This window comes from Salvelinus alpinus, chromosome 3 (genome assembly GCF_045679555.1).
Source record: "Salvelinus alpinus chromosome 3, SLU_Salpinus.1, whole genome shotgun sequence".
Classification (NCBI taxonomy): Eukaryota; Metazoa; Chordata; class Actinopteri; order Salmoniformes; family Salmonidae; genus Salvelinus; species Salvelinus alpinus.
Genome location: NC_092088.1, coordinates 43896084 through 43913225, shown reverse-complemented (window position 1 = coordinate 43913225; position 17142 = coordinate 43896084). Strand labels below are relative to the sequence as shown.

Below are 17142 nucleotides of genomic sequence, written 5' to 3'. Positions count from 1 at the left end.
CGCTCTAAGTCACTTAGCCTATTCTAACATTTAACTGAATGCCTGCTTTATAGCAAGCCACAGCCACATAACTCACTGTAGAAACGATACATTTTTGTGAACAGGGTGGTGTACCTAATAAACTGGACAGTGTATATATTACATTCAACAAAGACTGATTTAATAGTATTATAATATGGTAATCACAAAAACAAACAAAGGCGATCTGGTGTTGGAAAGGGTGGTATGACTGTACACTGGAATGTCTCAGGAAGCTTTTGGGGGGGGGGGGATAATAGTGCTTTATCTGTCATTGAGCCTCATATGTAGTCCAGTACACTGATTCAAGTTCTTCCAGAGCAGAAACAGTAAGAGTTTGCCTGATCTGAGACAAAATATACTATACTCATTCAAACTCCTTCACATTAAACCCTACAAATGACCTTAAGCAGCAGGTTAGGTGTAGTAGGTACCACGAGCCTCCTTTGAAAAACAAATATTCATCAGAGATATCATCTAATAAGAATTGGATGTAGAGGAGTTCACAATCTCTTGAGAATTGAGACACCTAAGACCTGCTCAGAGAGGACCTCAGCGCAGACTCCCCTGGGGTAAGTGTGTTGGTGAAATGCAGAGTTAAAGACAGACTGATGGAAGGAGGCAATTGAGTCTTATTTGCGCTCTAGCCTCAGGCCTTCTGAGCTTTGGCGAGTCTGGAGCGTCTGCTGGACCATGTCCTTCCACTGGTCGTCTGAGATCTCCTGAGCCCAGGCCGGGATGGCCAGAGAGGGCAGGGCCACTGCTGCCATGGTCCTCTTCACCAGCTCCACGTGGTCTGAAGGAGAGGAATGGACATCAGTACAAGGCACTACATTCAGAGAGCATTTGATTGAAACTTCATGATTCTAAGAGCTATGGTCAATCCTAAGTATGAGTATCCCCCTGACCCCTGTATGTAGGGGTACTATGGATGAACTAAGCAAGGCTGCGTACTCACCTTCATCCATAGGGATGGAGGCTGCGCTGCGGTGTGCTCCTTCTGGGTCCTCATCACCGTCTGGGGGAGGGGGCTGGGGAAGATGCAAGCCCATCGACTGGAGAAATCAAGTTTGATAAATGTCTTGACAAGCAACATGACAGCTAACATTTCACTGACTTGTCTTTATAGAGATGATAAACACATGACACTGATTGAAAAACTAAACTGATCATATTCAGAATATAGGGTTCGATACCTCTATTCTCTCCTGGACTTCTTGCAGTTGCTCTGCTACTGGGGGCATATCCTCAGGATGGTCCCCTGGTGCAGCATTTAGTCCATCAGGGTCCTGGTTTAGTGGCTGGTAATAGTAACCTCCATTATCCTCCTCGTCTCCCACACCGCCCTCGTCCTCTCCACTCCACTCCCCGCCCACCTCAGGCACCCCAGCGTCCGACGGCCGCTCCTGACCTAGCTCCTCCTCAGAGTTCGGTAAGATTCTCTCAGGACCCATCTCGAACGCAATCTCCACTTCCATCCACGGAGGTCGGACTCAGGCACAAGCCCTGGATGTGGTGGGGTAGAGTGTTATTGTGACACTGCACAGCAGTGATATACAGTACTAAACCCGGAACTGAGGCTATTGATTCGAAGGGAATCATGCACGAGCATGGATACAGATGCTAATCTAAATTCTGTCAATCCATCTCCATCTACCTGCTGTTATCGAATAGCTAAATAAGACTGATTTAGCTAGACTGCAAGCTAAAGACGATAGCTTTTATTAGACGTCATTAGCTAACCGGCTAGCTAGCTCATATAGGATGACAGACAGACTGCCCGATGAGGGACACACCATATGCAGGTGAGATTATTATAAACCCCCATTTCACTAACCTTTGAAAGATAGATTTTTCTCAATGTTTTGGGCCACCAGCCAGCTACTGTTGTGGTTCCTGTTCCCGTATGTCAATGAAACAGAAATTGAGGCGGATTTGAAGTCATCACGTTTTGCGGCCAGGGTTCCGGTTGGGAAGTACGCCATCCCATGTACCCATAGGAGACTGGCGGTACTGCAGTTTAACTGACGCCGAGCCCAGAAAGACAATTCCAATAGACGTCCCCATTAGAGAAGACAATTTTCAATGAACTGTCTTCGATGTTGATTTTTTGTTACAAATGTAACTATACTGAACAAAAATATAAACACAAAATGCAACAATTTCAAAGACTTTACTGAGTTACAGTTCATATGAGGAATATCAGTCAATTGAAATAAATTCATTAGGCCCTAATCTATGGATTTCATGTGACTGGGAATACACATATGCATCTGTTGGTCACAGACACCTTAAAAGAAATGGGCCTCAGGAACTCGTCACCGTATTTCTGTGCATTCAAATTGCTAAGGATAAAATGCAATTGTGTTTGTTGTCCATAGCTTATGCCTGCCCATACCATAACCCCACTGCCACCATGGGGCACTTTGTTCACAACGTTGACATCAGCAAACCGCTCGCTCACACGATGCCATACACGTGGTCTGACGTTGTCAGGCCTGTTGGACGTACTGCCCAATTCTCTAAAATGACGTTGAAGGTGGCTTATGGTAGAGAAATAAACATTAAATTATCTGGCAACAGCTCTGGTGGACATTCCTGCACTCAGCACGCTAATTGCACACTCCCTCAACTTGAGACAGCTGTGGCATTGTGTTGTGTGACAAAACTGCACATTTTAGAGCGGCCTTTTATTGTCCCCAGCACAAGGCGCAGCTCTGTAATGATCATGCTGTTTAATCAGCTTCCTGATATGCCACACCTGTCGGGTGGAGGGATTATCTTGGCGTAGGAGAAATGTTCTCGAACAGGGATGTAAACAAATTTGTGCACACAATTTGAGAGAAATCAGCATTTTCTGCGTATGGAACATTTCTGGAATCTTTTATTTCAACTCATGAAAGATGTGACCACCACTTTGCATGTTGCGTTTATATTTTTGTTCAGTGTAGAATCATGCATAATGCACATTCACTAATAATGATAACTTCTTGTAGCAGGCATTAGGCTATAGAAAATTAACACCGGTCTCATCAACAATCTCTCAAGCCCACGTGCTAGTGATTAGCCAGCTAATCTTTATATTTCAAGTTTAGCCAACTTGGATCTATTTGCAAGCGAACAAGGTTGAACAGTTGAATTGTTATGAACACACCCTTCTGTCGGTTTCCAACTGTTTGAAAAGCATGTTAGCCTGTCCACTTGGTTCAGATGTTGAAATCAAGTGGCCTACCTTATTTCTCAGAATGCGAATGAGTTTCCAATTCCTTATATAATTGTTTTATGCTTATTGCACATTTATACAATCAGTGGCGACCCGTCATTCAGGGCTTGTTTAGCAAAAAACGTCCCTTTTTCAGGACCCTGTCTTTCAAAGATAATTCGTAAAAATCCAAATAACTTCATAGATCTTTATTGTAAAGGGTTCAAACACTGCTTCCCATGCGTGTTCAATGAACCACAATTAATGAACATGCACCTGTTGAACCGTTGGTAAGACACTAACAGCTTACAGGCAGTTAAGGTCACAGTTATTAAAACTTAGGACACTAAAGAGGCCTTTCTACTGACTCTGAAAAACACCAAAAGAAAGATGCCCAGATTCCCTGCTCATCTGCATGAATGTGCCTTAGGTATGCTGCAAGGAGGCATGAGGACTACAGATGTGGCCAGGGCAATAAATTGCAATGTCCGTACTGTGAGATGCCTAAGACAGCGCTACAGGGAGACAGGATCGGTACACCCGAACATCACACCTGCGGGACAGGTACAGGATGGCAACAACAACTGCCCAAGTTACACCAGGAACGCACAATCCCTCCATCAGTGCTCAGACTGTCCGCAATAGGCTGAGAGAGGCTGGACTGAGGGCTTGTAGGCCTGTTGTAAGGCAGGTCCTTACCAGACATCACCGGCAACAATGTCGCCTATGGGTACAAACCCACCATCGCTGGACCAGACAGGACTGGCAAAAAGTGCTCTTCACTGACGAGTCACGGTTTTGTCTCACCAGGGGTGATGGTCGGATTCACGTTTATCGTCGAAGTAATGAGCGTTACACCGAAGCCTGTACTCTGGAGCGGGATCCGTCATGGTCTGGGGCGGTGTGTCACAGCATCATCGGACTGAGCTTGTTGTCATTGCAGGCAATCTGAACGCTGTGCGTTACAGGGAAGACTTCCTCCTCCCTCATGTGGTACCCTTCGTGCAGGCTCATCCTGACATGACCCTCCAGCATGACAATGCCACCAGCCATACTGCTCGTTCAGTGTGTGATTTCCTGCAAGACAGGAATGTCAGTGGCCAGCGAAGAGCCCGGATTTCAATCCCATTGAGCACGTCTGGGACCTGTTGGATCAGAGGGTGAGGGCTAGGGCCATTACCCCCCAGAAATGTCCGGGAACTTGCAGGTGTCTTGGTGGAAGAGTGGGGTAACATCCCACAGCAAGAACTGGCACAACTGGTGCAGTCCATGAGGAGGAGATGCACTGCAGTACTTAATGCCGCCTGTGGCCCCACCAGATACTGACTGTTACTTTTGATTTTGCCCCCCCCCCCCCTTTTGTTAAGGGCCGCATTATTCCATTGCTGTTAGTCACATGTCTCAGTTGTATGAACATAACAAGATTCAACAAATATTTACACATGTTAAGTTTGCTGAAAATAAATGCAGTTGACAGTGAGAGGACATTTCTTTTTTTGCTAAGTTTATATATACTATTTTTTTTGCCTGTTATTTTGGCATTCATTTGTGTCACATCAATTTGCTAACAATGTAAAAAAAAAAATGATAATAATTTTCCTTGCGTTAATAAAGCCGCATACAAACATGGTCTCTTTCTTAAGGCAGCTCCAAAATGCAGGTGTTTCAGCCTAGCTCAGTGCTTTCTGTGGTGGTGGGGCAGCCAGCGAAATATACGGAGCGTAGGGGTTGGTAATGTTCTCTAGTTGCGCTGTGATTGGCTCAGTGTTCTGTCGCTCATGGGGACACCACATCACTGCCAAATCTACAGGGAGAGCTAGGCAGTTCAAGACCCCGTGGGTGCTGCCATAGATTTACATTAAAAGTGCCCATCCAAGAAGGCTCAAGGTCATTGGCCACAGATAAAATGAGGGCAAATTACGTTGTAGCTTTGATTGGACTGATCATGTCAACGTCATACTTTCACAAGCTCAGCTAGCAAGCCAGACAAGCAGTCATCATCATGAATCACTTTGACAATCTACTGGCAAATGCTTTTCAATCCTTGTCATTTTGAAGATAAATTCTAGATAAAACGTATAGGTGCTCATCGGCCATTGGACATAAACATTACACAACAAGTCGGAAATCGCTAATTCAACAATGAGTGGTTTGGAAGGAATCGATGACTTCCCCTGCCTGCTATTCGGTGGAGAAGCAGTGTGGTCCAAGTCTGGGTTTAAGGATTTAAACCATCTGTCTGAAGGGGTCTCTCTTTTCCAAGCTTAAAAGTATAAACATTTACACACAACACCATGGGCCAGAAAATATTTTATACATTGGCCATGCTGTCAATCCAGCATGACTTCTGCTGTGTTCAAAACAACTGGAAACTCGGAACTGGGAAATCTCAGACTTCAGTGAGTTCAAGACAACTGGGAACTTGGGAAAAAACAAGCTCGTACTGAACGGTTAGAACGGTCATCCAACTCGGAATTCCAGGTTGGGAACTCGGGCCTCTTTTCTAGAGCGCCGACATGAAGATCGCTGATGTCATGATTCAATCTTGTTTTTTACAAGTTCCCAGTTGTCTTGAAAGCACCATCAATCCAGAGAATGCCAGGTTAATTACAAAGTTTGCCCACAAGTTTGCGATACAGTAATTTGGAATATAGGACAAAAACATAAATTAGAATTAATTCAATATATCGCCCAGCCCTAGTTACAGACTGAATTTAAAATAGATTTATATTAAGATTTTGTGTTACTGGCATATACACAATACCCCCTAATTTCAAAGTGAAATTGTTTTAGAATTGTCTTGCTTCAATAAGTATTCAACCCCTTTGTTATGGCAAGCCTAAATAAGTTCAGGAGTAATAATTGGCTTAACAAGTCACATAATACGTTGCATGGACTCACTCTGTGTAATAATTGAGTTTAACATTCTTTCCATCTCTGTATCCCAGACATACAATTATCTATAAGGTTCCTCAGTCGAGCAGTGAATTTCAAACACAGATTCAACCACAAAGACCAGGTAGATTTTCAATGCCTCGCAAAGAAGGGCAACTATTGATAGATCGTGGGAGAAAACAAAATAAAAAAACACACATTGAATATCCCTTTGAGCATTGTGAAATTATTAATTACACATTGAATGGTGTAAAAATACACCCAGCCACTACAAAGGTACAGGTGTCCTTCCTAAATCAGTTGCGGAGAAGAAGGATACTGCTTAGGGATTTCACCATGAGGCCAATGGTGACTTTAAAAACAGAGGATAAATCAACAACATTGTAATTACTAACCTAATTGACAGAGAAAAGAAGGAAGCCTGTACAGAATATAAATATTCTAAAACATGCATCCTGTTTGCAATAAGGCACTAAAGTAAAACTGCAAGAAAATAGTCTAAAAAAGTATTTTATGTGCTGAATACAAAGTGTTATGTTTGGGGAAAATCCAACACATCACTGAATACCACTCTTCGTATTTTCAAGCATGGTTATGGCTGCATCATGTTATGGGTATGCTTGTCATCGGCAAGAACTACAGAGTTTTTTGGGGGGGATAAAAATAAATGGAAAAGAGCTAAGCACAAACAAAATCCTAGAGGAAAACCTGGTTCTGTCTGCTTTCCAACAGAGACTGGGAGACAAATTCACCTTTCAGCAGAACAATAACCTAAAACAGAAGTCCAAATATACACTGGAGTTGCTTACCAAGACATTGAATGTTTCTGAGTGGCCTAGTTACTGTTTTGACCGCTTGAAAATTGTTGTATAGCAATGATCAACTATCAGCTGGAAGAATATTTAAAAGAATGTGCAAATATTGTACAATCCAGGTGTACAAAGCCCTTGGAGACGTACTCAGAAAGACTCACAGCTGTAAATCGCTAACATGTATTGACTCAGGTCTATTGTATTGACTCAAACCAGAAACCATGGATAGATGGCAGCATTCGCCCAAAACTGAAAGTGCAAACTATCGCATTTAACCAGGGCAAGGTGACAGGGAATATGGCCGAATACAAACGGTGTAGTTATTCACCCCATAAGGCAACCAAAAAGGCAAAGTGTCAGTACAGAGACAGTAGAGTCGCAATTCAACAGCTCAGACACGAGACGCATGTGGCAGGGTCTACAGACAATCACAAAGGGAAAACCAGCCACGTCGCGGACACTGATGTCTTGCTTCCGGACAAGCTAAACACCTTCTTTGAGGATAACACAGTGCCACCGACGTGGCACGCTACCAAGAACTGTGGGCTCTCCTTCTCTGTGGCTGATGTAAGTAAGACTTTTAAGCGTGTTAACCCTCGCAAGGCTGCTGGCCTAGACGGCATCCCTAGTCGCGTCCTCAGAGCATGTGCAGACTAGCTGGCTGGAGTGTTTACCGACATATTCAATCTCTCCCTATCTCAGTCTGCTGTCCCCACTTGCTTCAAGATGTCCACCATTGTTCCTGTACACAAGAAAGCAAAGGTAACTGAACTAAATGACTATCGCCCTGTAGCACTCACTTTTGTCATCATGAAGTGCTTTGAGAGGCTAGTTAAGGATCATATTACCTCTACCTTACCTGACACCCTAGGTCCACTTCAATTTGTTTACAGCCCCAATAGATTCACAGACGATGCAATCGTCATCGCACTGCACACGGCTCTATCACATCTGGACAAATCAAATCAAATCAAATCAAATCAAATTTTATTAGTCACATACACATGGTTAGCAGATGTTAATGCGAGTGTAGCGAAATGCTTGTGCTTCTAGTTCCGACAATGCAGTAATAACCAACAGTAATCTAACCTAACAATTCCACACTACTACCTTACACACACACACAAGTGTAAAGGGATAAAGAATATGTACATAAAGATATATGAATGAGTGGTGGTACAGAACGGCATGGCAGATGCAGTAGATGGTATAGAGTACGGTATATACATATGAGATGAGTACTGTAGGGTATGTAAACATAAGTGGCATAGTTTAAAGTGGCTAGTGGTACATGTATTGCATAAAGATGGCAAGATGCAGTAGATGATATAGAGTACAGTATATATACATATGAGATGGGTAATGTAGGGTATGTAAACATTGTATTAAGTGGCATTGCTTAAAGTGGCTAGTGGTACATTTTTACATAATTTCCATCAATTCCCATTTTTAAAGTGGCTGGAGTTGGGTCAGTATGTTGGCAGCGGCCGCTAAATGTTAGTGGTGGCTGTTTAACAGTCTGATGGCCTTGAGATAGAAGCTGTTTTTCAGTCTCTCGGTCCCTGCTTTGATGCACCTGTACTGACCTCGCCTTCTGGATGATAGCGGGGTGAACAGGCAGTGGCTTGGGTGGTTGTTGTCCTTGATGATCTTTATGGCCTTCCTGTGACATCGGGTGGTGTAGGTGTCCTGGAGGGCAGGTAGTTTGCCCCTGGTGATGCGTTCTGCAGACCTCACTACCCTCTGGAGAGCCTTACGGTTGTGGGCGGAGCAGTTGCCGTACCAGGCGGTGATACAGCCCGACAGGATGCTCTCGATTGTGCATCTGTAGAAGTTTGTGAGTGCTTTTGGTGACAAGCCGAATTTCTTCAGCCTCCTGAGGTTGAAGAGGCGCTGCTGCGCCTTCTTCACAACGCTGTCTGTGTGGGTGGACCAGTTCAGTTTGTCCGTGATGTGTACACCGAGGAACTTAACAAGAGGAAAACCTATGTAAGAATGCTGTTCATTGACTATAGCTTAGCATTCAACACCATAGTACCCTTCAAGCTCATCATTAAGCTTGGGGCCCTGGATCTGAACCCCACCATGTGCAACTGGGTCCTGGATTTCCTGATGGGCTGCCCCCAGGTGGTGAAAGTAGGAAATAACAACTCCACTTCGCTGACCCTCAACACTGGGGCCCCACAAGGGTGTGTGCTCAGCCCCCTCCAGGACTCCCTGTTCACCCATGACTGCGTGGACACGCACACCTCCAACTCAATCATCAAGTGTGCAGACGACACAACAGTAGTAGGCCTGATGACCAACAATGACCAGACGGCCTACATGGAGGAGATGAGGGCCCTGGGAGAATGGTGCCAGGAAAATAACCTCACACTCAACGTCAACAAAACAAAAGGAGCCGATCGTGGACTTCAGGAAACAGCAGAGGGAGCACGCCCCTATCCACATCGATGGGACCGCAGTGGAGAAGGTGGAAAGCTTAAGTTCCTCAGCGTACACATCACTGACGATCTGAAAGGGTCCACCCACACAGACAGTGAGGTGAAGAAGGTGCAACAGCGCCTCTTCAATCTTAGGAGGCTAAAGAAATTTGTCTTGGCCCCTAAAACCCTCACAAACTTTTACAAATGCACAATTGAGAGCATCCTGTGGGGCTGTATCACCGCCTGATACAACAACTGCATCGCTCGCAACCGCAGGGCTCACCAGAGGGTAGTGCAGTCTGCCAAACGCATCACAGGGGGTAAACTACCTGCCCACTACCTACAGCATCCGATGTCACAGGAAGGCCAAAAGGATCATCAAGGACATCAACCACCCGAGCCACGGCCTGTTCACCCCGCTATCATCCAGAAGGCGAGGTCAGTACAGGTGCATCAAAGCTGGGACCGAGAGACTGAAAAACAGCTTCTATCTCAAGGCCATCAGACTGTTAAATAGCCATCACTAGCACATTAGAGGCTGCTGCCCTATATACATATAATTAGAATCACTGGCCACTTTAATAATGGAACACTAGTCACTTGGATAATGGTTACATACTGCTTTAGTCATCTCATATGTATATACTGTATTCTATTCTACTGCATTTGTCAATGCCATTCCAACATTGAGCAATCTAATATTTATATATTTCTTAATTCTATTCTTTTACTTTTAGATTTGTGTGAATTGTTAGATACTGCTTCATTGTTGGAGCTATGAACACAAGCATTTCGCTACACCTGCAAAAACGTCTGCTAAATGTGTGTGTGACCAATACAATTTGATTTGATTTTGTGTGAATACTTATGTAAATGAGATTGGGGGTTTTGCAAACATTTCTAAAAACATGCCGTCACCTTTTAACTATGAGGTATTGTGTGTAAATGGGTGAGACAAAATCTATGTAATCCATTTTGAATGCAGGCTGTAACACAACAAAATTTGGAATAAATCAAGGGCTATGAATACTTTCGGAAGACACTGTACTTCTACTGGTAACCATTTCACTGTTTGTTTAATTTGTCACCAGGGAGTTTGGACTTTCTTTGTGAAATGTTTAGTATAATTTGAAACGGCTATGCCACTAATAAGAAAAAGGATTGCTTCCTTTTCTAGCCTATTAAATACAGATGTAAGCCTACATCACAATGATATAGCTGTGAAGGTGGACATATGTGAGTAAAGTGTGGTGTCAGACTATCGATCATGGTTATGCCGTTCAGGACACCCTTTATGTTCCTGAACACAACTACACTGTGATGGAATCACCCAGAAAACTCAAGTGTAACTTGAGGTCAGTAGGAGACAAACTGGAAACATTTGATTTGGTGAATCGCTTTAACGCATCAATGTTCTTAACACAGGAGGCCGGTGGCACCTTTAATTGGGAGGATGGGCTCCTCGTAATGGCTGGAGTTAAATGAATGGAATGGTATCAAACACATCACACACATGGTTTCCATGTGTTCGATACCATTCCATTTACTCCATTCCAGCCATTATTTTGAGCCGTCCTCCCCTCACCAACCTCTTGTGGTTCTTAACTAACATTTAGTTTTTGTCTACTACCTTGACGTGGTGAGTGGGCTTCAAACCAAGACAGACCATTCATTTATCATCTCTTTAAAATGCTCAGATAACCACCTGTGTGTGTGTGTGTGCCCTTTCCCTCTCCCTTCTGCAGGACTACTTACTGTATGGTGTGACTGTCGCAGCTGCAACATAACTATTCAACATGAGTAGTAATTGGACATTGAGTGTGAATTGAACTATGAATACTGCTCCAGTATTAATGTTATTGTGTGGCACTGGGTGTGCTGCGGTTTGATATATATTCAGGTGATCTGACTCAGACGCAGCATGTCAGCCCTACCCACCTGGCGACCTTTAATTGGTTGGTATCTTATCTGCAATAAGAATGGAGGAAACAAAGACAACGGTAGGATGCCGCCCAGGAGGAAGCCCTGCAAAGAGGGAGGATTTTTACCATACTTCCTCATTGGCGTGAGTGTCATGTCCTCTCTCTCTCTCGCTCCTCTCTCTGTCACTCCTCTCCTGTCTCTTCTGTCCTCTCTTCTCTGTCTCTTCGACAGCACATGGCCTCCTGATCAAGTTCAACAAATGTGTGAATGCCACAGACAAGTGAGCCTTCAACCCGCTCCACAAGGCAGCTCAGAAGGTAAACAGAGTGAATGTATGCATGTGTTATATCTCTCTAGTTGCACAAGTGTTTGACTTACAATGGCGTAGTCTGGTCATAATTCCCATCCAATATATTTTGACACAATTGGCTAGAGAAACCCCTTTTCACCCAGTAACTCTCCCTCTGACCATATTCTCCTCCTACCTCAGGCTGATGATATGTGCCCTGTTTACACCATGCACCCAGATGCAGAGAAGAGGGATCACCAGCTCAGCTCATCAAACTGTCCATTTCTGCAGGGGACAACAGACTAGATAGAGGTCTTCACGGTACAAAAAGCCTGATAAATGACCTGATAAATCCTACCCCCACAAACCTATGTGAACTTTTAAGTTTGCGGCATATTTCAGAGATAAAATAACAAACATTAGGCGGGTTATCAGTCAGGCAAGACCTGATGAGAAGTTTGATATGTGCCCTAGCCTACCACGCAAAGGCACTATGGATTTATTTTCCCTGGTTGATACAGACATGCTCAGGAAAGTGATATCATAACTTGAGCTTTCAACCTGCCTTCTCAATCCTATCCCCACCACCTTCTTCAAAACAGTTTTTAATTGCATATCTGAAAAAGTGCAAGCTATTGTTAATCACTTCCTAAAAACTGCTATGGTCCTGCTTACAGACCGCACCCTTCTGAAGAAAAGAAACCTAGATTCTTCAGCTCTTGTCAATTTTCATCTCCAACCTTACATTCTTAAGCAAAATTCTGGAGAAATTTGTTTTCGAAGTGCAAAATGATTTAAGTGCCAACTGTATTTGATTTTTTTGTTGTTGAAAAATTCCAATATGGTTTTCTGGCCCACCACAGCACAGAGACAGCCTTAGTTAAAGTGGTAAATGATCTTCGAGCCAACACAGATGCCAAACAAATCTCTGTCCTTGTACTCTTGGATTTAAGTGCTGCATTCAACACTGTTGACCATGATGTCCTTCTAGACAGACTGGAGTGATGGGTTGGCCTCTGCGGTCCAGTTCTAAATTGGTTTAGGACCTATTTAACTGGTCGAGAGTTTTTTTTTTATCACCCTTTGTGACACAAAATGGCGCCGAAGGAGATGGCTGCCGTTTTACGATCCCGTAACCAATTGTGCGGTTGTGTATGTTTTTTTGCATTATTTGTAAGTTATTTTGTACATAATGTTTCTGCCGCTGTGTCTTATGACCAAAAAGAGCTTCTAGATATCAAAACAGCGATTACTCACCCCATACTGGAGGAATACTTTTTCTTCAACAAGTCTGACGAGAATGATTTACTTCAGACGCCCCACAAGGCCCTCATCCCTGTAATTCGCAGGAGAAAGAGACGGAGGTATCGTGGACGAAGATCCAGGTGCCTTGTTAGTATCCGCCGCCGAGATGGTAATCTACCTTCACCATCCGTCCTATTAGCCAATGTACAATCAATCGATAATAAAATAGACAAACTATGATCACGTGTATATACTACCAACAGGACATTAAAAAACTGTATCTTATGTTTCACCAAGTCGTGGCTGAAAGACGACAACAAAAACATACGGCTAGCGGGTTTTAAGCTTTTTCGGCAGGACAGAACAGCGGCCTCTGGTAAGACAAGGGGTGGCGGTCTATGTATATTTGTAAACAACAGCAGGTGCACAAAATCTAAGGAAGTCTCAAGGCTTTGCTCGCCTGAGGTAGAGTATCTCATGATAAGCTGTAGACCACACTATTTACCAAGAGAGTTTTCATCTGTATTTTTCTGAGCTGTCTACATACCACCACAAACCGATGCTGGCACTAAGACCGCACTCAATGAGCAGTATATGGCCATAAGTAAACAGAAAAATGCTCACCTAGAGGCGGCGCTCCTAGTGCCCGGGGACTTTAATGCAGGAAAACTAATCTGTTTTTCTACCAGCATGTTAAATGTGCAACCAGAGGGAAAACAACTCTAGACCATCTTTACTCCACACACAGAGACGCGTACAAAACTCTCCCTCGCCCTCCATTTGGCAAATCTGACCATAATTCTATCCTCCTGATTCCTGCTTACAAACAAACAACTAAAGCAGGAAGCACCAGTGGCTCGGTCAATAAGAAAGTGGTCAGGTGAAGCAGATGTTAAGCTACAGGACTGTTTTGCTAGCACAGACTGGAATATGTTCCGGGATTCTTCTGATGGAGGAGTACACCACATCAGTCACTGGCTTCATCAATAAGTGCATCGAGGACGTCGTCCCCACAGTGACCGTACGTACATACCCCAACCAGAAGCCATGGATTACAGGCAACATACGCACTGAGCTAAAGGGTAGAGCTGCCACTTTCAAGGAGCGGGACTCTAACCTGGAAGATTATAAGAAATTGCGCTATGCCCTCCGATGGACAATCAAACGGGCAAAGCGTCAATACAGGACTAAGATTGAATCGTACTACATCGGCTCTAACGCTCGTCAGATGTGGCAGGGCTTGCAAACCATTAGACTACACAGGGAAACCCAGCTGCGAGCTGCCCAGTGACGCGAGCCTACCAGATGAGCTAAAGGCCTTTTATGCTCGCTTCGAAGCTCTCGGTAGTCGATGTCAGCTAGACCTTTAAACAGGTCAACATTCACAAAGCTGCGGTGCCAGAAGGGTTTATCAGGACGTGTACTCAAAGCATGCGCAGACCAACTGGCAAGTGTCTTCACTGACATTTTCAACCTCTCCCTGACCGAGTCTGTAGTACCTACATGTTTCAAGCAGACCACCATAGTCCCTGTGCCCAAGGAGGTGAAGGTAACCTGCCTAAATGATTACCGCCCCGTAGCACTCACGTCGGTAGCCATGAAGTGCTTTGAAAAGCTGGTCATGGCTCACATCAACAGCATCATCCTGGATGCCCGAGACCCACTCCAATTCGCATACATACGCACCAACAGATCCACAGATGACGGAATCTCAATCGCACTCCACACTGCCCTTTCCCACCTGGACAAAAGAAACAACTATGTGAGAATGCTGTTCATTGACTACAGCTCAGCGTTCAACACGATAGTGCCCACAAAGCTCATCCGTAAGCTAAGGACCCTGGGACTTAACACCTCCCTCTGCAACTGGATCCTGGACTTCCTGACGGGCTGCCCCCCAGGTGGTAAGAGTAGGCAACAACACGTGTGCCACGCTGATCCTCAACACTGGGACCCCTCAGGGGTGTGTGTTTAGTCCCCTCCTGTACCCGCTGTTCACCCACGACTGCGTGGCCAAACACGACTCCAACACCATCATTAAGTTTGCAGACGACACAACAGTTCTAGGCCTGATCACCGACAACGATGAGACAGCCTATAGGGAGTAGGTCAGAGACATGGCAAGTGGTGCAAGGACAACAACCTCTCCCTCAATATGAGCAAGACAAAGGAGCTGATCGTGGACTACAGGAAAAGGCGGGCCAAACAGGCCCCCATTTAACATCGACGGGGTTGTAGTGGAGCGGGTCGAGAGTTTTTAGTTCCTTGTTCCTCCAAACACACCAAGGCAGTCGTGAAATTGTATTGGTCACATACACATGGTTAGCAGATGTTATTGCGAGTGTAGCGAAATTATTATGCTTCTGGTTCCGACAGTGCAGCAGTATCTAACAAGTAATCTAACAATTCCACAACAGAACCCTAATACACACAAATCTAAGTAAAGGAATGGAATAAGAATATATAAATATACGGATGAGATAAAAATACACTATCCCAGGATAGGTGCAACATCCGAGATTACGTACAATGGTTCCAGACACTCCCCCACACATCTTGTCTCAGAATTGATCTCTATGGTGGAAAATTGCAAAATTATGTTATAATACTTTTATTGCATCAAATGGTTGCTTTATGCAACAGAATAAGGGGTTGTTAGAACGCTCATCTGTGTGTGTGCTCTACTGAGGATGGGCCTCTGGGAGATAACACTGACAGGAGATTTACAATGTCTTTTGGGTGATAAAACCTAAAGAGACCACATTCCAGAGCATGAGTTACTGTTTCTGTTCTCTATGGTACCAGGGAGAGATGACCCCAGGGCCATACCCTGGTCTGAACAATGAAAGAAAACTGTTGACACAGCAGATACTGTCTGCTGTGAATTATAAGTATCTTTCATACAAATCTTAACCTTGTGACCCATTCTATATATCTGTTGTTCGTCATGTAGGTTGAAAGGGGTGTATCTTGGCTATAAAATGCCTTTGTACTTTTGTCCCGGGGCTAACTCTGACTTTTGTCTCTCCTATTTTGATAGTAAAGAAATTAACCAAGTCCAAAGGAGGGAGTGAATGGCGCACAGACATTGTGGAGACAAGTAATTGGTTCCCCATGAATCAAATGGTTTAAAATAGGTAAAGACACATTCACATATGAAGACAATGTTACCTCCTGTCCTCTTCTCTTTCTGATATTCTGCATAGCACCAGGGACATGTGATAGACAAGCCTGACTTCTCCCCTCTCTGGGCCCCAGGTGACTGAGGCCCATATGAGGGAGGAAGTGCAACTGCCAACGCCAGAGTCCGAAGGGATACATTCTAATAACAAGAGTTCAACAGTTCAATCATCTAAGCATATTATGTAGATAAGACATCTTAATTATCTATGCCACAATTGTCTGACAGAAATGTGTTCTTTATTTTCCTGTAAGAATTTGTGTAGTTTGCTACCAGCTTGAGCTCAACTTGCTTGTTGTTTTCTGGACAGTTAAGTATTTTTTGACTAATTTATTGCATTATGACTAAACTGTGTACTGTGGTGGTTATGAACTTGTCAACATTGGTTTGAACCTTGCGCCCAGATTGTCCTAACTGAGGATGCTGTGTAGGACAGAGAGAAGTTGATCCACAACAAGATATGGAATGGCTTGTGATGTCTGGTGGTGAGGACAAGTTTGCCTAAAATGAAAATGATTCAATGTCTTGTCTTTTTTTTTTTATTGAATGTGCATGCATTAGTGATCTACTCTTGTCAGTATTAATTTCAAGAGATTTATTTCAGAATTTGTTTGGCTCTATCATTCAGTTACAAGTAAATGGTTCAAAGCCAGCTAAACTTCACTCTTCTCTGATGTGAGTGATAATAGCTGAAGTGACACAGCCCTCTCTTGGAGTCGGGTACGAGCTGGGAAGGGCACTGGACATGCACAAGAAGATCCTCTGTCTTTGCCCGACCCGCCTTCTGGAAAATGTAAGATTACAGTAAGACTTTGAGAAAAAATACCTAGTAACCAGTAACGATTAGTATTTGGTGCGTCATTGATTTTAAAATTAGCATCATAAGTGTAATTTAATTCCATAATAAATATCACGGCAAGCTGTAAACAGTTAAACAATCACACATTTGAAACAGTCACAACTTTATGTTGATTTGACCTTGTATGATATGTCTTCTATCTTCATGTCCAGCGGCATGATCAGAGGGGCCGATGACGGGTCCCTGTTCCGGGTGCGAGACTACAATGAGGAGGAGGTGGAAGGCACCCTGGAAGAGTACTTAAACACACTCGCCAAAGTCTGAGACGGTCAAACTGCACATCTAAGGTGCC

At 44.0% G+C, this 17142-nt stretch overlaps 1 protein-coding gene across 1 annotated transcript; it reads right to left on the bottom strand.

Annotated features, from left to right (window-relative positions):
• Positions 1–138: 138 nt before the first annotated feature.
• Positions 139–2009, bottom strand: LOC139570757 (male-enhanced antigen 1-like). The gene is made up of 4 exons (XM_071392906.1): positions 1856–2009; positions 1215–1524; positions 977–1073; positions 139–814 (listed from the first exon to the last, which is right to left on the bottom strand). Exons 2-4 carry the CDS (start codon positions 1494–1496, stop codon positions 651–653), a joined length of 543 nt encoding a protein of 180 aa, XP_071249007.1. The 5' UTR covers positions 1497–1524; positions 1856–2009; the 3' UTR covers positions 139–650.
• Positions 2010–17142: the final 15133 nt, after the last annotated feature.

Excerpts from the sequence above, each read along its gene's own strand:
- LOC139570757 (XM_071392906.1), bottom strand. The coding sequence starts at position 1,496 with ATGGAAGTGGAGATTGCGTTCGAGATGGGTCCTGAGAGAATCTTACCG. Across the intron at positions 1,074-1,214 it reads AAGTCCAGGAGAGAATAGAG|TCGATGGGCTTGCATCTTCC; the intron begins GTATCGAACCCT and ends TGATTTCTCCAG. Across the intron at positions 815-976 it reads CTCCATCCCTATGGATGAAG|ACCACGTGGAGCTGGTGAAG; the intron begins GTGAGTACGCAG and ends CCTCTCCTTCAG.